At 33.6% G+C, this 27615-nt stretch overlaps 1 protein-coding gene across 1 annotated transcript in view; it reads right to left on the minus strand.

Annotated features, from left to right (window-relative positions):
• Nucleotides 1-917: 917 nt before the first annotated feature.
• The window catches only part of LOC126888324 (beta-1,4-mannosyltransferase egh-like), a 113680-nt gene continuing 86982 nt past the window's right edge, over nt 918-27615 (minus strand). The window contains exons 3-4 of the mRNA XM_050656459.1: nt 21794-21993; nt 918-1557 (exon numbers count right to left, since the gene is read on the minus strand). Of these exons, the coding sequence (XP_050512416.1) occupies nt 976-1557; nt 21794-21993 (782 nt within the window). The 3' untranslated portion in view covers nt 918-975. The remainder of the gene's footprint in view (nt 1558-21793; nt 21994-27615) is intronic.

Below are 27615 nucleotides of genomic sequence, written 5' to 3' on the forward strand. Positions count from 1 at the left end.
TTCAGCTTTTCACATAGTTTTTTAGGGTTAAAAATGGCCGATTTCGCAATTTTTCAATTTTTAATCGCTTATATGTCAAAAACTATCATTTTTAGAGAAAAGTCACTAAATACCTTTTCTCTTTGGAATGATCCAAAAAACCTAAAAAAACTTTTTTCCGTGCAAAAAAAATAATTTTAGGAAAAAAACAAAAAAAAAAACGTTTAAAAAATTTTTGACCACTTTTTGGTCCTGGCAACATGCAAATTTGTTAAAAGGAGTCCTTTTTGAGTAAGATTGTGCAAAGAATCCGAATTAGAATATTTTTCCTAGCGGATGCGCAGTGGCTTTCTGGACTAATTAGAATTAAGCATTGTTATTGTTAACTGTAGTTTTTGTTATTGTATATAAGTTAATGTAGATTTAAAAATAAACTTTATTCGATTATATTGTTATAGTTTCATTATTATTTAATCATTTAAAATTTTCGCTCATGCTTTGGGAATTGGGTTCCTTTTTGAATACAATAAAATAAAATAAAAACTATATAAAATATGTTCACAAAAATATTATCTAAGTACCTAGGTAGCGTGGGGCAGTTCGTAGTCGCTTGTCGCTTTTAATCCTACTATAAAACTGAATCCATTAAAATCTAGGTAGCGTGGGGGAGTTTGTAGTCGCCCGTATAATTTTTGTAAACTGTCAGAGATTTGGTCATTAAGAGGTTATGGTAAAACTGGTGTATCTGATCAACTAATATCATCAAAAATAACACCAAATAAGTAAACATATTTTAGAGAAAAAATATTTATGTATAGATGGGGGATTATACACAGCAGATAAAGGGATTTTGTATTTCGAACAATAATATTTTTAAAAGATGTGTAACCTCATGTACTAACCCAAATTAGCCTAACCTAAAACACTAAACAATCGTGTAAGATTGATGGATAATAATTTTAATATGTACACATTATTTGTTTATTTTATAAGGTATTACACTGTTTGCAACATTGCTTTCTCTTTAAAATTCTTATCGACTATATAAAATTGATTTTTCTTCCCAAATAAACTTTGTAAGGCCACGCAACTCTGAAGTACACCTAAAACCGGCAACAAAATGTAAGATATAGTTGTGAGTAAAATGACTTTAAATGTACCAAATCTTTCTATGCTAAATGATTTAATAGCACCAAATATATTACTATAACAGCAAGCAGCAAGTATGAAAGCATTCAAAAGATTTACAATGGGGCTCATTGGTATGGGATAAAGTGGTGATAGTAAATAATAAACTATTGAAAAAGGAGTTGTTAAAACAGCATAATATGAAAAGAATAGCAAAAATTTATTTTTTAGTGGGATCTTCGAAGAATCCAAAAGTAGATGTACTCCTTGATTCCAACGTGTCCTTTGTTTTATGCAGTCACTAAGGCTAAACGGTGATTTTTCCCACATTACGCCTTGGATGAAGTTGAATTTGTAGCCTTTCGTGACAGCAATATTTGCGAAAAAGTTATCTTCGACAATAGAACCTTCAGTACCATGATCAAATGTTACATCTTTTTCGACTCCATACTAAAATAAAAAGGAATTATTATTTAAATTTGTTAATAGTTTAATATTTTATTGTATAGATAGTCTAAGATCCGAATCTACGTCGAACTTCACATAGTGCCGCGCCAGCACGTTTTAGCGCCTGTGTGCAAAAGATTTAATGGCGCCCAAAAATACTCATTTTTTTAAAATCGTCTCGTTAAATTAGATAATGTGAAAATGAACAATTATTATTTATTGTAACTAAACAAAAATAACTAAAAATTCTCATATTATATATAAATATATATGCAACAGAAAAATAAACTAAATTAAAATAATTAGGTTAAAATAAATATTTTCCTAACAACATAAATACCTAAAGATACCTACAGGTAAACTTGAAAATAAATATCTACATATTTCAGAAAAAATATGTGTTGGGAAACCTGTATACTTTACCTTAGGGCATTATCCTGTTTGCCATGTGACCATCACAGGCCTTTTTATTGAAGTATGCACTTTTAAGGCATCTATATTTTATGTAAAGGGTTTTTGCCCAGATATTTTCATTTGTGGCTCAGCTAGCATCCAGTTTGTAAGTATAACCAACTTGCTCTAACCTTTGTCAACATTTAAATACTAACTTTATATTCATTAAATCGGTTATACTTATTTTTAGATCGAACACTGATGATGATTTTTTATAAAAATCGAAAACGTTTTGTTGTGATGTAGCCCTTTTAAAGGATTTTTAATAAAAAAATTTTATACCTTTTACAAAGGATTTCTTTCCAAGTTTGTTTAATTTTTTTTTAACACCAAACTAATTTTATGCTTAACGTATTCAAAAAGAAAAATAAAAAAAAGTATAGGATTGCACTGTATTCGAACTCAAGAGAGGACTCTCAATCTCTGGCCTAATGCTATACCAAATACGGTACGAGGACTGTGTCTGTATCGGTTCGGACGTACCTAATGACAATTCACGGTAACAAACAGACAAGGTGAATAAATATACAATAAAGTGTTTTAAAAATACTCATCTTACTCCTGAGGAAGACAGCTCCAAAGATACAAAAATTATAATAAATATATTTACTAAAAACACTAATATATTGTTTTCACACCTTTTCTTGCACTGATATATTTATACATAACTAGAAAGATTTAGCAACTAAACGCCATACTGTCTGTGTGCACATGCGCGCAGTATTATGAATTTTTACTCTCAATCGCGCCTAAAGAAGTATAACTTCAAAAAGTTATTTTCAATTAAAAAATGTACTCCTTTATTTCGGCCCACAGTGTATAAATTACAAATAGTATAGTTAACAATTACCATAAGTAAAAAAAAAAATGTGTAGTTTGTACGCACGTAAGAAGATATTCTTCTATTATATAGGTAATTTCAACGAACTAAATATATTTAACAGGTTATTTTTATTTTATTTAAAAATTAAACAAACTTTCTTATCTACAACTTTCAAAAAAAATTTATTAAAACAACCAAAAATTAAAAAAAAATGAATCGCCCAGGATTTGAACCCGCGTCGTTCCAATCTCGGACCTAACGCCCTACCAACTACTCTAGCGAGGTCATTGCAATTGACATGTAAGTTTCGGATATAATTACACAACACGGCGTGTAAAAATGTTATGCCTACATAATATTTTATTATTTTACTACAGAGAAACACAAATCCAAAAACACAAGACTTATAATAAATAATACATTTACTAAAAACACTAATATATTCTTTTAATGACTTATCTGCTTTAAGGAACTACATACTGTCTGTGTGCGCGGGCGCGCAGATTTATGTACAATTTTACCCTCAATCGAATCGCCGCTAAAGAAGAATATCTTAAAAAAAAAACAGTTAACAGTTATATTTTGTTTTACAGTTGATTCTTCTAACAGGAATTTGATAACCTTGTTGATTTGGTCTGTGCTGTTTAGGACCTCTTTGAAGTTAGGACTGATACCAAGCTGTTGGCGTACTTTGGCATAAAAAGAACAGTCAATAAGTATATATGTCTGATTCGGAGAGTAGTATTTCAGTGTTGACATTTTGGTAGTGGAGATGATGTCATCAAATAGCCATGTGTTACACGGGTATATCCTATACGCAGTCTCCGTATGATTGCCATATTTTTCCGAGATAAACTAGGGCAGGTAAATTGGTTCACTGAGGGTTTAATTTCATGCAGCGCTGAAGTAATTTTATTCCAGTGAATTTTCCAGGTGGATAGATTGAGCTTCTTCAGTCTGGCTTTTAGATCATTGCAGATTAGTGTATCAAGCATGGTGTCAATGGATGATGCAGCTTTTTTGGCAAGGCAATCGGCTTTTTCGTTACCACTAATCCCAATATGGGATGGTACCCATATTAGAGTGACTTTTGTATTTTGATTTATAAGAAGCTGATAAATGTCATGAATATCTTGGACAAGAGGATGGTTGGTGATTATAGTAGTGATGGAGTGTATAGAGGAAAGTGAATCAGTACATATTATGTCTATGTGTGTGTTTGGATATTTTTGAGCATGTTTGAAAGCACACAAGATAGCTAGTATGTAGTTCGCCAGTGTTAATACTACACCACGGAGAAATTTTACAGAATTCGATAGGCTGTTGAAGAGTGGTGAGAGAATATCCAACTCTACTTTCAGACTTCGACGCGTCAGTGTAAAGAACTATGTTATATTTATTTCTGTTTATGAGTTCTAGGAAGAGATTTCTTAAGGTATTACAACTGACATCTTCCTTGTTAAATTTGGTGATGGACATATCATGATGAGGAAGTAGGTTGATCCAATAGGGATTATTGGAGAATGGTGGAGTTCTGGTTTCAGACAAATTTATATCTTTTAATAATGGCTGTAGAAGATGAGGAAAATGATGTATAATTAAATTAAAAGGAGCATTGTTATAAGGTTAATGTGCTGATATAATTAAAGAATAATCTGGATTAGAGGGATTGGAAGAAATTGCAGCAGGATAGGAGAAAATAAGTTATTCTCGTCTAAGCCACAGAGGAGGTTCATTAGCTTCACAGTAAAGACTTTCTGCCGGACTAGAACGAAATGCTCCAAGACATAGGCGGATAGCCGTGCTGTGCACTGTATTTAGCGAATTTAGGTTTGACTTAGATGCAGACATATAGATGAAACATCCATAGTCAAGCTTGGAACGGATTAGTAATCTGTAAACTTTCAGTAGCGTAGTTTTTTTCGCGCCCCAATGATAATGTGAGAGTGTTTTAATTATATTTAACCTTTTAAGGCAGAGGCACGCTCCTTTAGTTTCGTGAATGTGTTGTTTCCAGGTTAATCTTGAATGAAATATCAGCCCTAATGTTTTGTCATTATCAACAACTGGTAACTTAAACTTGTTGACAGTGATTTCAGGGTTAAAAGAATTGATTCTTCTGCTGAATTTAATAACTTTTGACTTAGAATGGGCGAGAGTAAGTCCTAGAGAAGCAACTTTGATTTGTAAATCATTTAGACTCAGGTGGGGCAGAAGTACGCATTTAATGTTAAATAAATTGTAATTGTTGTAAAAGTGATACTGATTTTCCGATACACTCAATTAGTAAAAGCTACTGGCTTATTGCACCATTTAAGTAATAAAGGAATCATTCAATGTTATTATTATTCACTTAAAAAATTAAACATTATTCAGCTGTAAAATCGTACTTTTGCCCCACTAGTGGGGCAAAAATACGCGTAATGTGGGGTAAAATATCGCAGTCAAATCAAATTTAAAATAATTCTTTATTACAGCTTGTTTCATTAAAAATGAGCAAATTTGACACTAAAAACAGTTAAAAAATTAAAATATCGAAAATAGTTAGACACAATGGTCGCATTTAAATACCCCTACTCCTTCGTATGGTGAACAGTCTTCATGCCACCACTCACCACAGTAGTTACATTGCACCCAGTCGTCCTCTGGATTTTCTGGTGCAGGAGGTGCACCATCGATGAGTTCTTGTTTTCGTCTTTTCCTCGGAAAAATAACTGCTGGTGGTATGTAAGACCCTGAAGCAGGCATACAACAAACTGCGGTTACAGTTTGGCCTCTGTCGGCTGAGACTATCTTTCCAACTAGTTTCTGTCCTTCGATGGATACAACTTTGGGCGTTTTATTTGGAACTGTGGAGAGACCGCTCTCATCCATATTGAATATCCTTGAACTTGAAAACTTATATTTTTGAATGAACTTATATATATATATATATATATATATATATATATATATATATATATATATATATATATATATATATATATATATATATATATATATATAGTGGTTTGAAGTTTCAGCAATTCGGTCATGTGAAATAAAAGTCTATTTGTTATTTCTCAATATTTCGTCACACTTTTGTATATTTGTATCGAAAATATTTGTACAAATATATATATATATATATATATATATATATATATATATATATATATATATATATATATATATATATCGAAAATAGTTAGACACAATGGTCGCATTTAAATACCCCTACTCCTTCGTATGGTGAACAGTCTTCATGCCACCACTCACCACAGTAGTTACATTGCACCCAGTCGTCCTCTGGGGTTTCAAAAAATGTTTCTTCACAACCAGGACATGTTACGTAATCTTCAGAATTTTGTAAAGCTCTCTTGGTTTCATTTTTTCTTTCAAATTATGTTTTATTCAAGACTTTACGTTTGCCCTTTATATTGCTGTCACTAGCAGATTTAGCTTTTACCTGATCATCTTTTTGTTTTGCAGCAAAAACTTTGCGTTTACCCTTGTTTTTGTGTTTTTCCTTTTTTTATTCCTTCTTCTATTTCGTCTTTTACCGGAGTACTGGTCAAAATCATGGATTTCTTTCCTCTGCTCTTCCTCAAAGTTGTGCCTTTTTTATTTGGAAGTGGTAGAATTTGAATAGGAGAAACATATGCCACTGCAACTGTCTCTAATTTAGAAGGTCCTGCAATATTTTGTCTGTTGCTCTTGGACAAAGATGTTTCTGTTTCTAATTCCTCTAATGTAAAAGACTCCGAGCTTTCTCGTCTTGTAGAATGTTTTGGGATGTCGGGCCTGATAATAATAGATGAAGTCGATTCACTTGTAAGTCCTTTTGATGTAGAAGGTCTTGCTACATCCGGTCTGATGTTACTAGCTTGGGCGATATCTTCTTGCCCAAAAGAGTTAGAATTTTCCTGCTGAGATCCATCAATATTCAGCCGACTATTGCCCTCAAATATTTCTTGGTGATCTCTTACAGTGGAAGGTAAGTAATCCTCTTTCGTGAATATCGACGTATTCAGAGGACAAATTCCGCAAGTCTTGAAACTGTTTACCGCTTTCCCAACTGTGGCCGTTTTTTATATGCTTCGGAAAATAATGAGGCAACTTGGTATTGAGTTATAGTTCTTCCAGGTTTATTCAATAACCATTGCTCGCAAGCCTGAGAATAAAAGTCTTTTAAAGGTTTAAAAAAGCAGCGATCTAATGGTTGAGTTTTTTGACTACTATGCGGAGGTAAAGACAGCATATGGATGTTATCCTCGCGAGCGAATAAAACTGCGTCGAGAGAAGTATGCGACGAATGGTTATCCAAAATCAACAACGCCGGGTCAGCTACTGTGGCTTTAACGAAAATGACTAAACCACTCCAGAAACAAATCACTGTTAATGTATCCCGAATCTGATGTTAAAAGAATAGAGTCAGGAGGTGCACCATCGATGAGTTCTTGTTTTCGTCTTTTCCTCGGAAAAATAACTGCTGGTGGTATGTAAGACCCTGAAGCAGACATACAACAAACTGCGGTTACAGTTTGGCCTCTGTCGGCTGAGACTATCTTTCCAACTAGTTTCTGTCCTTCGGTGGATACAACTTTGGGCGTTTTATTTGGAATTGTGGAGAGACCGCTCTCATCCATATTGAATATCCTTGAACTTGAAAACTTATATTTTTGAATGAGTAATTTAAGGTTATCAAAATATAAGTCGATTTGTACTTTGTTAAAGCCCATTGCTCTGGCTACACTCGTTTTCGATGGTGTTCTTAATGAAAGCCTATGTCGTTTTAGGAAACTGTATGCCCAGTCTTTCCCTGTCATTTTCTTTTTTTTTTAAAACACGTGAGCGATCCCATTCTGGTCAGCGTATTGAAAAGCCAATTTTCTCAAGATTTTTTGTGTAAGGCCATAAAACACTTTTTCCAAATTTTTTGCATGTTCAGCTAACTCGCTTTCTTGATCGTGATTAAATACAGGCTTAAATCGACCTAGCTGATTAAAGCGTTTTCTAAGCGCACCCTCTGAAAATTCCAGCTGGCTAGCAACCTGACGTTTAGATAATCCGGTTTTAAGTAACTGCTTAGCTCTGGTGAAAATTTCGGGAATAATGAGAGTTCGTTCAGATTTACGTTTATAGTTCCTGTAACAACCAGAAACATCTAAATTAGTTAGTTAAAACATTGGAGTTCAATCTAGATTGTGTAATCAACTTTTCTAAATGGGAAATAAGCCACAATTTAATTAAAAAAATGATTTTATTTTTATTTGGACAACGACGTCCTATTTGGACGTCGAAACGATAATAAAATAAGTTTTTTAGTTAAATATTGGCTTATTTCCCCATTTAGATTAGTTGATTACAAAAATGCCACAAGAAAATAGCTTCAGAACAACATTAGATATTGTGTGGGGCAAAAGTTCGCAGCGTACTCTTGCCCCAGAACTAGATGAGTACTTTTGCCCCAAACGGCATTTGAATTTGGCGCCTTACATTGAACAGAAATACTTAACCACGGCGATCTACTTTCAACGACAATTTGAAGGTTAAACATTGTTATTTATGATGTAGGTACTGATTCTTCGATAATTACGATTTAAAACAAATTACACTTAAAAATATGTTGAATGAAAACAATATCAATAACATGGTTGGAATAACTTACCTCATTTTTAAACGTATTTTTTGCACAATCACTATGCAATTGTTTATGTACTTTCACAGTGTGTCAAGTTACCCACGTCTAGACAAAAGTCACTCTACGTCTGCGTATTAGTTAGAAATGGCTGATGCGTACTTTTTCACGCCACGTACTTTTGCCCCACCTTACTCTACTGCTAATTGCAGAATTATTTTTTCAAATTCAGGAAACGAAAAATTTTCAAATCGTTTATTCTAGAAAACGGTGTATCCAGTATCAAAAATGCTTAAAAGTTAGAGACAGAAAAGTTATGCGATAAAATAACCGTTTCCCCACCCAAAACGGACGCCAATAACTGATACTAGAAATTCCCAATAGATGGAATCGATTTATCTCTGGAAGATAAATCTGTGTACCAATTTTTGTTTTTCTAACTAGAAGCGTTCTGGAGGTATTTAAGAAAAACTAGTTTAGAAAACGCCATCTTTAAAGAGCTCTAGCTCCCTTAAGAAGCATTTTCGGACTAGGTGAATTTGGTTAAATGGTCTTAAAATCATCTGATGAATCTCCTGTCTTCGTTTGTCGGTAGAGTTTCTGGACACCCTGTATATGGGTTTGGAGTAGTACAAGGTTATCTCCTGTCTTCGTTTGTCGGTAGATTTTCTGGACACCCTGTATATGGGTTTGGAGTAGTACAAGGTTCTCTCTTGTGAAGTTTCCTCTAGTTCCCTGTATATGGGTTTGGAGTAGTACAAGGTTATCTCCTGTCTTCGTTTGTCGGTAGATTTTCTGGACACCCTGTATATGGGTTTGGAGTAGTACAAGGTTCTCTCTTGTGAAGCGCTGTCTTTGGTAGCCAGATTGTTCCTGTGGAATAATCTTGTATTTCTCAAATACCATAGAAGACGTTTGTTGATCATTTTTTCCATTAATTTGCACATAGTGCATGTGAGGGAGATGGGTCTGTAAGATTGTGGAAAACTAGTTGGCTGATTTGGCTTGAGAATAGGTATAACAATAGACTTGCTCCATTGAGATGGAAATTTATGTAAGCTCCAGATTAGATTGTAGGAGATTTTTAAGACCATAAAAATTAGACAAATGCTTTAGAAATGCATAAGGAATATCATCGGGCTCAGCTGCGGTGTTTCTGCTACTAGCTAAAGCAGATATACGCTCATGGATAGTAAAAGGGGAATTAATGGGTCTGCTATATTCAGAAGATATCAGGGTATTTCTGTGTGGATTTATTTCATGATGAGACATACATATTAATATGATTAGTTTTGTTTCTGAACTTCTGTTCGAAATGTTTGGTAAATGTGTTAGGAATAAGTTCATATTATGATCTCTATAACATTTGAAATTAAAGGAGTAATTTTATTATTAGACTAAGTTTTCACTCTAATGGCATATAACATATCCCACCAGAATGAAAACAATGGGAACCTTCTCTGGTTACACCTCCGAGGCTTCTACAATTTGCAAGCCATACGGATGCTGAGACTAAGGAAGATGAGGGAATTCTACAATTTACAATTCACGTCACATCTGCTCAGCGCGGTAAAGTTCCAACGAGACTGGTTCCCTTCATACTCCACACAGAGTAAATGTAAATAAAAAATGAATAACCATTTTCAATTTCGTTGCAAAACGAAAATACAGCCGAACCATATTCCAGTCCAATCAGAGAGTGCTGCAAGCACCTCTACCGGTTTCGAAACTTATTAGTCTCTCATCAGGAGGCACATATGCTGCTCTCCCTGATCCAACCAAAACAAACCCCAGCGTGCAGTCCCGAATTGCAACGAACGAAATGGCATAGATGCCCTAGCGGCAACTGCTAGCAAAAGACTAAGTTTTCACTCTAATGGCATATAACATATCCCACCAGAATTCTGGCGGGCAACACTGCTAGCGGTAACTGCTAGCAAAAGACTAAGTTTTCACTCTAATGGCATATAACATATCCCACCAGAATTCTGGCGGGCAACTACTAGCGGTAACTGCTAGCAAAAGACTAAGTTTTCACTCTAATGGCATGTAACATATCCCACCAGAATTCTGGTGGGATATGTTATATGCCATTAGAGTGAAAACTTAGTCTTTTGCTAGCAGTTGCCGCTAGGGCATCTATGCCATTTCGTTCGTTGCAATTCGGGACTGCACGCTGGGGTTTGTTTTGGTTGGATCAGGGAGAGCAGCATATGTGCCTCCTGATGAGAGACTAATAAGTTTCGAAACCGGTAGAGGTGCTTGCAGCACTCTCTGATTGGACTGGAATATGGTTCGGCTGTATTATCGTTTTGCAACGAAATTGAAAATGGTTATTCATTTTTTAAATTTTATTATTAGTTTTGTGACCTTGAATTTGTCCTATTTTTTCAACTCTGGCTAGGATTGTAATTTTCATTAATACCAGGATGATTTATAATCCTGCCAGGATGATTTTTTGCTTTTTTTACTATGTGTTTGACTTTGGTTTGAAACTTTTTTAGTTTATTAAATTTTCAAGGCTGCTGTTTTTTTGGTACTTGTTTAGGGCTTTTTTGGATGGACGAATCGCCTCTTCACAAGAAAAGTTCCGCCAAGGAACTGCCTTATGATTTGGAGAAAATGTTTTTTTGCCGATGTGAATCTTTTAAGTCTGGATCCCGCGTATGAAAAAAAAGTTAATTAATAGCAAGCTGAAAATTTGTTAATAGCTTAAGAGTGTCTAGTCGGACAAACTTTGATGTATGGGAACACTAAATCAGGTGAAGTTTTAATTGTGGAACAGGGATTAAACTCTCATGCCAAAATCAGATTGCTATTTATTACCAAATGGGCGTTCTAATGAGTGGAACATGTAGAATATATCAACTGACAGGAATTATGACAGGTGATAAATAGCAGTCTGATTTTTGCATGAGAGTTTAATCTCTGTTCGGAGAGTTTAAGTCTGTTCTGTCGAACAAAATAAATATGCCGTTTTCGTGGTCTGACCGTTCCAAATTTTTAACCTGTTCCACAATTAAAACTGCCCCTGTTCCAGTGTTCTGATATATCAAAGTTTATCCGACTAAACACCCTTAAGCTATTAACAAATTTTTAGTTTGCTATTAATCAACTTTTTTTTCATACGCGGGAACCAGACCTATTAGCAGCTGAGAGAATTGCATCTGATATGGACGTTAATAAGTAGTCAACATCATTGAATGTCGGATGTTCATTTGCAAGCAAGAGAGTATCAACAGATTTTGACTATTCTGACCCGTTAGCTTTATTTAAGCGCCAATAACTTTTAGAGGATACAGCTCCACTACAACTGTTGGAAATTATTATAGGATAATGGTTGCTGTCAAAGAGATCATCAGCTGTTTGCCAGGATAGAAAAAGTGCTGATTTAGGATCACTAGTACTAAGGTCTATAGCAGAGAATGATCCAGAGGAAATGTTAAAGTGAGTATTAGATCCTGTGTTAAGAAGCGGTGCTGCCCAAAATCCCGACAGCCAAAATCCCGACAGCCAAAATCCCGACGCCCAAAACACCGACACGCCAGAATCCCGACATGCAACAATCCTCGCATAAGTAAAAATTATTTAGAAAATTAGTTCATATTAAATGGTAAATACTTTCGTTCAGTAACAAAAAATAAAAAAAAATTGCCATAAACAAAAAACAAGAAATAAATGTAATTATAAGTTAAAAAGAACTTATCAAACCTGTCGGGATTCTGGTCTGTCGGGATTTTGGTCTGTCGTGATTCTGGCGTGTCGAGATTTTGGCCGTCGGGATTGTGGCTGTCGGGATTTTGGCTGTCGGAATTTTGGGGTAGACCCGTTAAGAAGACATGAGTTTATCCAGTTAAGGATATTTTCAACTATTTTTCCACGACCAAATGTAGATTTAGAACCCCACATACTGTTATGTGCATTAAAGTCTCCTGTGAGTATAAACGGCTGTGGTCTTTGGTAGTTGGAATATAAGGTCTAGGAGCTCTTCCTCTTTTAAAGAATGATTTGGGGGAATATATATGGAGCAGATAGTAAGCTTATTAGGTCAAAATGTAGTTATGGGAATTGCCTCAAGATTCGTTGTTAAAGGTAGCATTGTTGAGTAGATTTCACTGGAAGCAAAGATTGATGCACCTCCACTAGCTCTAATGCAGTTTGTCCTAACGAAGTAGTATTCTTCAAAGGATTTAGGGTGAGGAATATTATTAGTATTAAAATTGTCTTTTACATTATTATCGACTATTAAATGTCTCTTGTAGACAAATAGAATCTGGATAATAAATTGATGTAAGAAATTGTATGTGTTTAAGGCGCGGATATTATCCGTCGCAATTCCATTGTAAAATAGTGAATAGATAGTTTTTATTTTTTGGAAGAGATCGGTATCTATAGTATTCGAGTCACAGGAATTATTGGACGTAAGGCTGGCAACTTCATCAGCGTCTACGGGATTTAATGTAATATTTAGCTTTTGAGATAATCTTGTAACGCGATTTTTAAGCGATCTATCAGATACAGTTTGATATATTTGCGTAAGGTCTTCTAGAAGAGACTTAATGTTGGTGGTAAAGTTATGAGCTTTTTTAAGAGGATCACTGCTACCAAAGCAATTTTCCAGAAAAGCAATAAGCTGTAATGCTGTCAACGAAAATTTTTCTGGATTAGCACTGATTAATTGCTCAATAATTGATTGAGCAGAGGAATTAATTTTACCAAGTTCTTTGTCATCAGTTTTTAATTTCTTTTTATTTTGTGATTTAGGAGTTGCGAAGGCTGTGGTAGATTGAGCATTTATATGGTTTAAGTTTGGGGGTTAGCAGTAACCGGTAAAGTGGATGATTCGAGACTTGTGTCGGTAGAATAAGTTCTTTTGATGCAAGAATTTGAAGGAACGGTCACCGATATTAGAGACTGTTCATTTGGAATTGTTAAGTCAGTATTAGTTGGATTGATTTCTTCTTTTGAGGAGGAGGAAGAAGGAGATATAGTAGAAGAAGGTTCAAATGGGATTTGCCTAGAAGTTGTATTTTGAGAGGGATTGCTAGATACTTCTTGGGGGTAGGACAGGAGTCTGCAGTGTGTCCAGATTGTTTACATAAAAAACATTTAAGCTTATCCGAAGTTATAAAGATTCTATATTGTGTATTTTCATGCAATATTACCAAAATTGAGGTATTTAACTCAAAGTTTTCTTTATCCGGTATAACATAGATAGAGCGTCGAAAACTAAAAATGTGAGCGTATGCGTCCTCCGGTGAACTGCATCGGATAAAAGAGATAGGAGAAGCAAATTTGTAATCGTAGTTCGTTTTTAAGTGCTTGCTCTATGAGTCAGTTCGGGATTGAAGGGCACACGTTCGACAGTAATAGCCTTTTTGCAGGTGTAATAAGTTTGCGAATAGATATTGTTTGATTTCTAATGTTCTAATGATCGGATGATTTTGAAGAAGATTATCAACTACGGATATGAAAGAAGGATAGATGCATATACGCTGGTTAGAAACTCGTGAAGCAAAGGTTATTTCTATAGGCGTATCAATTTCGCCCAATTGCCTTGATGTAATCAAATAGCACTACGTCTAGAAGGGCGTTCATAACGATGGCCAGAGTTCGACTGGGACATGATGTTGCTGTTGTAAATTTTTTCGGTGAGGTTTGGTTACTGCAGCGAAGCTAGGTTGAACTGTTTGTGATAATTTGATTTTAATGTTCGGGATACCAAAATAATTAATATGTATGGCCAGTAAGAACTGGCCTAATTTTTTTGGTTGTCGACAGTTGTTGTTTTTAATTGAAATCGACTTACCAGTATTTTTAGTTGATAATCACAACACATTAACTAACTAGATTTTATAAAATACTATTAGCAGAAGCGATATGTTTACTCGTTGGCTTCTCAAAGAAGAAAAAAGTTTTCGACCAATGCGTGCTACCGGTGATGACCTATGGTGCAGAAACATTATCGCTCACAAAGAAAAACGCACAAAAGCTAAGAGTAGCGCAGAGAAGAATGAAGCGATCAATGATAGGGGCCACTCTGCGAGACAGGATTAGAAACGAAGATCTACGAGCTAAGACCAAAGTCATAGACGTCATTGAAAGAAGCTGTAACTTAAAATGGAAATGGGCTGGAAACGTTGCCAGAATGAAGGACGGAAGATGGACTCGTAAACTAGTTGAATGGAGACCAAGAGCCGATAAACGTAGCAGAGGAAGACCACCAACACGATGGCAAGATGACTTACGAAGGACAACAAAAAACTGGGTACAGCAAGCACAAGATAAAACACTTTGGAGACAAACAGGGGAGGCCTATGTCCAGCAGTGGATTGAGAGAGGCTGATGATGACGGCTTCTCAAATAGGAATCTTACCCAATCTTGGTTCATTAACCAATGTAAAATCAGAACAAACAGCTTCATCATCTAACAATTAGAACAAACAAAATTTTAAAACCACCCACGTTCGATGGCCAAACAGCATGGGAAACTTATCGTTTTAAATTTGAAGCTGCCCCTAGCTAGACAAATAGCTGGAAATGGTAGCTTCGATATCAAAAGTTCGATAACAAAAGCATAACGAAAGCATTTAAAGCAATGAAACAATTTAAAACTCATTATAAACAAAGCTCAAGGCTAAAAAATATAAGTAAAAAATATCACTTTTTAAACTGCGAAGTAATACTTAAATTCAAGTTCAAACCTTACTCTAGCAATTCTTCATAAGTACTATGGACTTATTTTTTTTAATAATTGTTTTTTTTTTTGTTAATGCCCGTCTTCCTATGAGGAGGCTTCCTCATTAACAATTAAAATAATAAATTTTAGGATAAAATATGGCAATAATTCACATAATAATCACAGGTGTTTGAAACGCATGTTGGGCTGCGACATGGAGATGCGCTGGCGTCTCTCCTCTTCAACATAGCTCTGGAAAATGCAGTCAGAGATGCCCGAATAGACAACACAGGAAATAGTTTTAATAAATTATCCCAAATTTTGGCACATGCAGATGACGTGGACCTAGTTGCCCTAGTTGCCGTGGACATCACGCAAGCTAGAATAAATGTATACCACCTTCCCAAATGCCTCAAAAAATATGGGCCTGCAAGTAAACGAGGAGAAAACTAAGATGATGGCATCAACACCCAACAATAGAGCCAGAAACATCGGTCACCAATTCACAGTTGATAACTCTACCTTTGTAGTGGTGGACAAATTCACATACTTAGGCTCCCTGATCACCAATGAAAACGTCATGACGGAAGAAATCAAGCAAAGGATAATCCTAGCAAACAAATGCTATCTTAGACTGACTAGACATATGAAAAGCGGAAACTTAAGACAAAAAACAAAAATAACCATATACAAAACCCTTATACAGGGTGAGTCATGAGTAGAGACTGGAAAATATGCACTAAAAAATGTCTAAAATATGCATGCAATATGCATTTTAAAACAAGCTGAATATGCACAATTAACATGCAAATATGCATTTATATATGCACTTATTTTTATATGAATAATTTTATGGTTTACGTTAAATACATAAATAAATAAAAAATAATAAAAATAAATAAATAGGTTTGAATTTAAACCAAATTGTATTATTATTTCTTAATATATTTTTTTAACTTCAGGTTTTGTGACAAATAAAACGGCAAAATATTTTATTTTGACCACAAGATAAATAAGAGTACAATAAAATAAATGTACATATTTTTATTGTTACAATATTGATTCATATTTTCTAAACTAATATTATAAAAAGAGTACAATAAAACAAATTTACATATTTTTATTGTTACAATAAATAATCATATATTGATTCATATTTTCTAAACTAATATTATGTCTTCTATCTGTTAATATTTGTTTATAGGCAGAAAAAGATCTCTCAACGTCACAAGATGTAATTGGGGCATATTTAAACTTTGCTATTAGAGACGGATCCATATTAATATTTTCATCGAAGTTTCCAAAATTGATTATATTATTTATTGAACGCAATAAAGTGAAACCCTCATTTTTGTTTAAAACGTCATCAAGTTTATCTTTAATTTTTACTCCAATTTCCCCATTCAGATTTGTTATTTTCTGTTTAACCGAATCAACAATAGACATACTATTGTGAAGACATAAATTTTGAGCCTCTAATTTTGTAATTGAACTTTCAATGATATCGAAATTCGATTTTATATACAACAATTGATTTTTAATAGACTTTTCTTTAAAAATATTTTGACAGTTATCAATAGCGGTACAAGTCGGATCAAAACTTGAAATAACGCTTTTGATGTCGTCGTAGTGTTCAGATAAAAATATAGCACTTTTAAGCCAAGTTCCCCATCTGGTTAATACTGGTTCTGGTGGTAAAGGAATATCGGGAAGCATCTCCCTATATACCTGTACACGTAGTGGTGCTTTCAGAAATACTTTTTTTACATTATTTATTAAGGTGTTTACATTGGGAAATTCAATTCTAACTTTCTCTGCAACTCTGTTTAGGCCGTGCGCCAAACATGTACAGTGAATTAAATTAGGGAAAAAGATTTTAAGATTGGATGCAGCTTTCATCATATATGAGGCGGCATCACTAAGCATTAATAATATTTTTTCAAATGGTACTTGATCAGGTAAAAAAAAATTTGTTAGGGATTCGTTAACAAATCTAGCTATTGTAGCATAGTTTGTTTTTTCCAAACATTTTACACTAATTAAGTATGAGTTTTTAAAATCGCCAGAGTCGTTAAGAACTCCAACAATTAGATTCGCAATTTGTCGACCCTTTGTATCCGTTGTTTCGTCGACGGAAATCCAAAGATATTCGGCTTTTAACTGATTTTTAATACTCGTCATCACATCTTTGTAACATGCACTGACATATTTTTTCCGAAGAGTTGAAGAACTTGGTATTTGAGCTGGTTTATCTTTAATCTTGCAATAAGTTTTTAAAAAGTTTTGACACGATTTATGTTCTAACTTGTGCAGAGGGATATTGCAGTTCAAAAAAAAATGGCATAAATCCTTTGCAAAGGTTTCTTGCCCAACTGACGTATTCTGAATCTGCAAACTGTTCTGTAGAATCTGCTGGCGAGGTTTATTATCATTTTTTGATAGCTTAGTTTGGTGAAGTGAAGTTTTTATGTGTTGAACTACTTGGAATTTCTTTTGACATGGAATCTGGAATATAATGATAATGATGTTTTAGATGTTTTCGTAAATAGATACCTACATTAAAATGATCAAACTTTTTAAACCTCCCCCAATTTTTTTTATTTCTCAAAGTGAAATTGAAATCGTCAAACAATAAAGTACAGTCAGTGTACCGTAGTATACAGGGTGGGCCACTCTCAACACCTCGCTCTGTATAAGCCAAACCGTTGCGAACTTTAAAAAACAGTTTTTGAAGAAATGGGACGGTTTGTCATTTTAGAATAGACAGACACATAGATGTGCAAAGAAGTTTGATAAGTTTAAAAATCTATTGAAGTGGAGAACTTACCTTTTTATCACAAATGGTGCAAAACATACTTTCACTGTCGATAACTTTTAGATGATTGTTACTTCCAATCCAACTTCTGAGAAGACTTGATTTTTCCCTTGCTACTTTAGGCATTTTCACAATAATAATAAAATGATTTTTTTACACAGTATAGTCAATAACTTGCAATCACAAAAGTTGAATAATCGGCGATTGATTTAAGACTAACCATTCATAAAATAAAATAATCTATCCTACCCTTAAAATGCTTAAAATTTCGTTTTGGTTGGTTTTCCCAGAATAATTCATAGTTGGCCGACACCAGCAGAAAGTACAGGTAATATTTGTAATGTTATTCAAAATATAATCGGTATTTACTTAGGTAATTTGTAAATTCTGAGAAGTCTATAAATCTTAAATATCCGGATAATGATACCTGCAGCTATAAATAACGCCCATTATGTTTATGGGTACAACAACAAAGGAGCTTAACAGCAAAATATTTACTTTCACATTTTATTTTAATGGATGTTGATGTTACTAATATATACCTTATTTTTAAATGGGGTAGAGTAAATTCCCATCAAAATATGCATTTATATGCTCTTAAATCTCCAAATATGCAAGGCATATGCATTTATGAAAAACATGAGAAATATGCAGCATATATATGCATATGCATTTTGCATATAATCCAGTCTTTAGTCATGAGGAACTGTAGATACTCCTACCTCGTATAGAGGCCCCTATGGGGAATAACAAATGACCATTAAAAAGTGTCTGCTCCCATTGTTTAATAATATACAGGGCGAGTTTCGCATTTTGACAGAAAATTTTATTCGTCATAATTTTTGAACGGTCAGATCGATGTGTCTCTTTTTTTGGTAAATCGTTACACTATTGCCACCTAATCAACTGATTTACTCAAACCAGAAAAAAATCAGGTCCGGCTTTAAAAAAATTAGTTCGTTTGGGTCTTAGAAAAAATTTCAACATGTATAAGCTTTTAGAAAACCCTAATATAAATTTTACAAATTAGACAAATAGGCAATTAAAATAACATATTTATTTTTTTCCGCACACGATTGCTCAATTTTTTATAAAAAAATCAAATTTGATTATGAATTAAAAGTTTGGTAAAGTGAACCATAGATTTAACAAAATTAACTTTTATTAACAAAATTATTTTTTTTAACAAATATTTGATTTATGTTACCACCAATCAACTGATTTATTCAAACAAGAAAAAAATCAGGCCCGGATTTAAAAAATAAGTTCATTTTGGTCTTAAAAAAAATTTCACCCTGTATAAGCTTTTTGAAAACTCTAATATGACTTTTACAAATTAGACAAATAGGCAATTAAAATGGCATATTTATTTTTTCCCCAAAAGATTACTTAATTTTTTATAAAAAAAATCAAATTTGACTATGAATAATTAAAAGTTTGGTAAAGTGAATCATAGATTTAAAAAAAATAACTTTTATTACAAAAATTAATTTTTTTTTGAACAAATATTTAATTTATGTTATCATCCAATCAACTGATTTATTCCAACTAGAAATAATCAGGCCCGGATTTAAGAAATTAGTTTGTTTGGGTCTTAGAAAAAATTTCACCTTGTATACGTTTTTTGCAAACTCTAATACGAATTTTACAAATAAAATAAATAGTCAATTAAAATGGCATATTTATTTTTTCCCCACACGATTACTTATTTTGTTATTAAAAAATCAAATTTGACTATGCACAAAAAGTTTGGCAAAGTTTTTGCATAGATTTAAAAAAATTAACTTTTTTTCCAAAAATTAATTTACAGAAACAACGTTTTTCTTAAAATTAAAAGTTTTACCATTTTTTTTTCTATAACACGTCTAGATCGAAAACATAACACTTCTTTTGGACTCTATAGTTTAACATAGACGTGATCAAATTGATAAATTTTAAAATTTTCTATCTAATTTTGGCGATTTACAAGTTTGCAACTTTTACAAGAAGAAGACTGAAAGTCTACAACAATGTTCATAGTCTTCACAATGGTAAGAGGTATGTGCTGTAAAAATTTCAGAAAAAAAAATATTAAAATGGAACAGAGTTGTAGCGAGTTAAACCGAGAGTTCATTTTTTTTTTCATATTTAGGTTAAAATTCCGATTTTGGCAAATTTGATTTTTTAATAAAAAATTAAGTAATCGTGTGGGGAAAAAAATAAATATGCCATTTTAATTGCCTATTTGTCTTGTTTGTAAAATTTATATTAGAGTTTTCAAAAAGCGTATACAGGGTGAAATTTTTTCTAAGACCAAAACGAACTAATTTTTTAAATCCGGACCTTATTTTTCTCTAGTTTGAATAAATCAGTTGATTGGATGGTAACATAAATTACTTATTTGTGCAAAAAAAATGAATTTTTGTAATAAAAGTTATTTTTTTTTAAATCTATGGTTCACTTTACCAAACTTTTAATTCCTAGTGAAATTGATTTTTTTATAAAAAACTAAGTAATCGTGTGCGGAAAAAAAAAATATGCCATTTTAATTGCCTGTTTGTCTAATTTGTAAAATTCATATTAGAGTTTTCAAAAAGCTTATACAGGGTGAAATTTTTTCTAAGACCCAAACGAACTAATTTTTTTAAAGCCGGACCTGATTTTTTTCTGGTTTGAATAAATTAGTTGATTAGGTGGTAATAGTGTAACGATTGGCCAAAATAAGAGTCACGTCGATCTGACCGTTCAAAAATTATGACAAATACAAATTTCTGTCAAAATGTGAAACTCGCCCTCTATATTATTAAACAATGGGAGCAGACACTTTTTAATGGTCATTTGTTATTCCCCATAGGAGCCCCTATACGAGGTAGGAGTATGTACAGTTCCTCATGACTCACCCTGTACAACCAGTGTTGACATATGGATCAGAGGCATGGACCATCTCCAAGGCAGATGAACACCTTCTGCTTATATTTGAACGAAGAATCCTGAGAGGAATATTCGGTGGTATCTGTGAAAATGGTGTTTGGGGGGGGGGGGGGAGGTACAACTACGAAGTATACCACAGATATAAATAAAAATTTGTTGGTAAAGACGTAGTACCTCTTATAAGAATAGGAAGACTAAGATGGGCAGGACATCTAGCAAGATCACAACAGAACAACCCTCCTAGAAGAATCCTTATGTCACAACCTGTGGGAAGTAGAAATAGGGGTAGGCCAAAACTCAGAAAAAGGATGGTGTGGATTAGGATGGGAGAAAAATAGGCGCAGCAAACTGGCAACGGTTGGCAATGGATAGGACTGACTTGCGTAATGGACTTCGGAAGTTCGAGTCTCCTGCATAGGGCTGTAGCACCATTGATGATAATGATGAATAATTCTTATAGTGAGCTGATTAAGGAAGGTTTGAACTTGAATTTAGGTATTTGATAATTACGAAAATAATATATATTTTACTTGCGTTTTTCAGCTTTGAAAATCGTCATCTTTTGTTATTTTTTTTAGTTTTAAATTGTTTATAACTCGAAAACGATCAGTTTAGGAAAATTAATAAAGACCGTTTTTGTTTAGACTGGTCCAAAAAATCTGATATAATTAATATCTGTTCGAGTCGAAAAAATTTTTTTCTTTATAAAAAAGTCATTTTTGATTTGATTTCATCTGATATCATCAGATCAACCTTATATCGGATCCTCTATTGTTTGGTTCAAAAATGTTCTATTTGTCAATTTAAATATACATGGCTATTGACAACTTAGAAATACGGTTTTATTGTACAATAGACATAGCTTTTATTTATCAAAAATGAGCAAAAAAGCATTAAAGATTACATTTTAGAAATAAACTATATAATTTGGATACACACCTTTACTACAAGAAAAGATCCTTTAATAGCAAAAATGGGTCTATGCAGTATTGCCAGCTGAAACTGCAAATTCCCCAAATCGTCAGAGACCCGTGAAATATCTATGAGGGTTGTAAGCCAGTTTACGATTTCTTCGTCAGCGTACGTAATTGCTCCTTGTCCAAGTTCGTATTTTCCATTTGTGACAAAATTAACAATTCCTGCAAGGGATAAAAGCAATTAATGTGAAAATAAAAAATGACACGTATAATGAAAATAAAGGCTGACACAATATTCCAAAAAGAGCTACAAAAGAGCTGATTTGAATAATTCGTGGCACAAAAATGTAATTTCATTTTCGTGAAAAATAAAATTCTAGATTTATTTAGAAAGAATTTTCCATAATATTTGCTAAATATTATGAAAATAGGCATCACAAAAGAGTAACTTCGATACAGTTTACATTTTGAAGCTCTTTTGTGTAGCGTTTTACTTCAAATTTATCACATATTATGGAAAAATCTTTAAAAATTAAACTAGAGTTCTATTTTTCATCAAAATGAAAATACATTTTTGCGCCACGTAATATTCATATCAGCCCTTTTGTAGCCGGAATATTGTGTGCGCCACTCATTTTCACGATGTTTAGCGCATTTTTATTCTTATATCAGGAGATTTTTAAAGTTTTTTTATAAAATAAATGTATGAAATCAAAAATAAATAACCATTTTCAATTTTGTTGCAACACGAAACTAAAGCCGCATCATTATTCCAGTTTAATCAGAGAGTGCAGCAAGCACCTCTACCACTTTCGAAACTTATTAGTCTCTCATCAGTAGGCACATATTATATGCTGCTCTCTTTGACCCAACTAGGACAAACCCCGGCGTGCAGTCACGGATTGCAACGAACGAAATGCAGGGATGCCCTGGCTGAAACTACTAGCAAAAAACATCCAAAAATTGTACTCTACATCCTACCAGATTGAAAACAATAGGAACCTTCTCTGGTAACACCTCTGAGGCTTCTACAATTTGCAAGCCATAACGGATGCTGAGACTAAGGAAGATGAGGGAATTTTACAATCTATAATTCACGTCCCATCTGCTCAGCGCGGTAAAGTTCCAACGAGAATGGTTCCCTTCGTACTCCAATCAGAGTAAACATGTAAATAAAAAATGAATAACCATTTTCCATTTCGTTGCAACAGGAAACTACAGCTGCATCATTATTCCAGTTTAATCAGAGAGTGCACCAAGCACCTCTACCGATTTCGAAACTTATTAGTCTCTCATCAGGAGGCACATATGCTGCTCTCTGACCCAACTAGGACAAACTCCGGCGTGCAGTCACGGGTTTATTACCGGCGGTGGAGTTTATTACAGAACTGGTCTCAATAAGCACACATATGTTGTGCATTCCTGTATACAGGCAGTTAAGGTATTTATTTATGGCCATCACCACGTCAACAACAGGTAAAAAACATATTCTACGATTTCATTTTTCCTCGTTATAACCAAATATGCCTCGTTATAGAGGTGTTTAGTTCAATAGGAATTTCATGGGATATCTAGTGTACTTCGTTATAAGCGAAACCTCGTAATATTCGTGTTCGTTATAGAGAGAGTCTACAGTATAATTGATTTTCAAAATTAGACATGCGTTGGAAATGTAATGATCTGAGGAGCCGCAAAGGTCGTACTTAAATTTTCAAAGTTTTTGGTAGTTTTGGGGACGAGAACGATAAACAGACCCTAAATGGGAAGGGCCATAAAATCCACACCCTTGGACCAAAATGGATGGTTGACATATGGATGGGCGAGTATTTTCCTAAACTTTAAGATTAGATTTGACCCAATTTTCAATTCAGTCAGATTTAGAAAATCGAAAATTTTGTTTGGGTACCTATGTATAGTGTCGCATTTAGGGGGTGTGCGCCACCGGCAAGAACTACCGTTCTGTGAGATAATTAAAATTCTTTTATTCATGCTTTGATAGGTAATGCAATTAGTCAAGGTAGTTGAACAATTATAACTTACCAATTATCTTGATATTTATAAAATACGGGGGTCATTCGTTAAACAGTTCCCTATGACGCTGAGAAATAGAGAGACGTGCCCGAGGGCGTCAGATTATGATATGGGGAGAAACCTGGTACCCTGCAGATGTACGTATACTATATATTGGCTTTTAACACAGGGGAGTTCGATAAGGGGGGCCCGGTAAAAAAAATATATCCTTAAGAAAACTCTAAATTGTCAGATTAAGATAAGGTAAGTTAAGTAGTACATGCAAAAGAGTGTATATTTAAAAAATCTGACGATTTGAGCCTGGCGTAATACAAGGAAATTGGTGTCCCAAAGGTTCACAAGAAAAAAGCGACTATTTCGCGAAATAAATGACAGATCGAAAAACTAAAAAATAAGTGCTCAATTTTTTTTTTAAATCTTTCGAATGATATCAAACACGACTTCCCACGGATAGGGGTGGGGAATAAATTTAATATTTTAATTACGAATCCCGCGATATTTCGCGAAATAAACATCAGATCAAAGAACTGTAAAATACACTTATTCAATATTTTTGAAAAATCTATCGAATGACACCAAAACAGACCTCCCACGGAGGTGGGGTGTGGGGTTACTTTAAAATCTTAAATAGCAGCCCCCATTATTTATTGCAGATTTGGTTTCCTTACGTAAAAATAAGTAACTTTTATTTGAAACATTTTTTCGAATTATGGATAGATGGCGTTATATTTGGAAAAAAACGATTGTTAGAAATGGAAAATTAAATTAAAAATGGAAAGTCCCCACTAAAATGGAAAACTTTACTTAACTTTTTTTGGTTTTAGAATCTACTCTTCACATCTCAATAGGTTACCAAAGCGCTCGAGTGACTGTTCATTTAGCATAAAGTGGAACCCCGATAAGTCGGCCCCCGATAACCCGGAAGACCGGTTAACCCGGACGCATATTTACAGATGCTTGCGTGTGTAGACACCAGGGTGTTGAAATCAGTTAGGGTTTGGAGAAACGGTACATTTACAGATGCTAGCGCGTGATGACACCACGGTGTTGAAACCAGTTAGGGTTTGGAAAAACAGTACGTTTACAGACGCTAGCGTGTGTTGACACTAGGGTGTTGAAATCAGTTAGGGTTTGTAAAAACAGTACATTTACAAATACTAACAGATTTGGACACCAGAGTGTTGAAACCAGCTAGCTTTTTTAGTGGTTATACATGCTTAGATGCTAAAGGCTATTGACTTTGATTTTATATACCTACTGTTGTGGAAAAATATTTAAGTGATTTAGGTATTAATAAATAATTAAACGTTGTTGGGATATAAACAATAATATATTAACACAAAAAACCACATAAAAAATAATGTTGTTTTGAAGCTATGTGCTTGTGGCATTTTTATAATTAACTATTTAGATGTGAAATAAGCCACAATTAAATTAAAAAAAAATGTATTAACGTTTCGACGCCCAAATCGGGTGTCGTTGTCAAAATACAAAATACGTACTACTAAATTAAACAAAAATGTTGTTTAGTAAAAAATACTTTAAAATGTATAATATATGTATGAATTGCCAATATAAATGAGTCAGATTAAAAAAATTATTAGTAGAATTTTTTACTAAGCAACAACATTTTTGTTTAATATACAGGGTGTTTGGTAAAGAATGGGCCATAGCTTAACCTCAGGTTCCTGAGGTTAATATAGGCCGATTTAAGCTAACTTATATTAGTACAAAGTTTATAATAACCGAGATACAGGGTGTCAAATTTAAACTTTTTTTTATTTATTATTGAATATTTCCTGACAGATATGAGATAATAACATGAAATTTGGTACGTCGGGTTTTTTTGGGTCGAGAAAACTAAATTCCCTACCAAAAATTATGTATTGCCCAGAGGGCGCCACATAAGCCTTTCAGCACTTATTTATTACGTTAATTTTTTTTATCCCTCACTCTGTATAATTTTGACATTAACATTTTTATTCTCCTATTAGTTCTACTTAAAAAAGCTATACTTCTTTCATCTCTCTAAACTCAACCGTTTTCGAGATAAACGCATTTTAAATCTGCGATACACCATCATTTTTAGCATAATATCATTGTAGTTACACCCGAAAAATAACTTAAAACCATAATAATTGTGCCAGTTCTCAAATTTATGGCATTGCATCGCAAATTCGATTTGAAGAAATTTGCGATACATTTTTGGATAATTTTATGGTTTTAAGTTATTTTTCTGGTGTAACTACAATGATATTATGCTAAAAATTATGTTGCACCGCAGATTTAAAATGCGTTTATCTCGTAAACGGTTGAGTTTAGGGAGATAAAAGAGGTATACCTTTTTTAAGTAAAACTAATAGGGGAATACAAATTTTAATGTCAAAATTATACTGAGTGACGGATAAAAAAAATCGAACGTATTAAATAAGTGCTGAAAAGCGTATGTGGCGCCCTCTGGGCAACACATAACTTTTGGTAGGGAGTTTAGTTTTCTCGTCCCGAAAAACCCCCACATACCAAATTTCGTGTTGATATCTCATGCCTGTCAGGAAATATTCAATAATAAATAAAAAAAAAGTTTAACTTTGACACCCTGTATCTCGGTTATTGTAAACTTTGTACTAAGGTAAGTTAGCTTAAATCGGCCTATTTTAACCTCAGGAACCTGAGGTTAAGCTATATCCCATTCTTTACCAAACACCCTGTAGTAGTATTTTTTATTTTGACAACGACACCCGATTTGGGCATCGAAACGTTAATAAAATTATTTTTTTCAATTTAATTGTGGCTTATTTCCCATCTAAATAGTTAATTATAAAAATTCCACAAGCAAATAGCTTCAGAGCAACATTATTTTTATGTTGTTCTTTTGTGTTAATATATTATTGTTTATATCCCAACAACGTTTAATTATTTACTAATACCTAAATCACTTAAATATTTTTCCACAGCAGTAGGTATATAAAATCAAAGTCAATAGCCGTTAGCATTTATGCATGTATATTAATTACTAAAAAACCTAGCTGGATTCAACACTCTGGTGTCCAAATCTGCTAGTATTTGTAACTGTACTGTTTTTCCAAACCCTACTGATTTCAACACCCTAGTGTCAACACACGCTAGCTTCTGTAAACGTACTGTTTTTCCAAACCCTAACTGATGTCAACACCGTGGTGTCAACACGCGCTAGCATGTGTAAATGTACTGTTTTTCCAAACCCTAACTGATTTCAACACCCTGGTGTCTACACACGCAAGCATCTGTAAATATGCAACCCGGACCGATTTTCATCAGATAAACATTTTGATTTTCAGTACATATGTTGTATTTTGACAATGACACCCGTTCTGGGCGTCGAAATGTTAATAAAATTATTTTTTCAATTTAATTGTGGCTTATTTCCCATCAAAATAGTTAATTATCATATAAACATTTCAACAATAAAAATGTATGTATGTAATCTAATATTTGAGAGATAATGTGTATTTGTGTAATTTGAACTATACGATAGTAAAAATGACTCATGGCACAAGCCGGCAGAAACAACAGGCACCTGTCTGTAGTATTCCATTATTTTTTATTTCAAACTGTGTTAGCATTGTTTAAGAAAAACTATTTAAAAAATTCTTTTTTAATCAATGGTCTTAGTTTTCACTGTTTTTACTACATAATAACAAAACATCGTTCAGATTGTGACTGTATGAATACAGTATTGTATTGTTCGCTTCCGTTTGCTTAGGTTTGTATTTGCGTGTCTTTAGTAATTTAGATGTGTAGGTACTGTGCATATTGATATATATTTCATGTTAT

This window comes from Diabrotica virgifera, chromosome 7 (genome assembly GCF_917563875.1).
Source record: "Diabrotica virgifera virgifera chromosome 7, PGI_DIABVI_V3a".
Lineage (NCBI taxonomy): Eukaryota > Metazoa > Arthropoda > Insecta > Coleoptera > Chrysomelidae > Diabrotica > Diabrotica virgifera.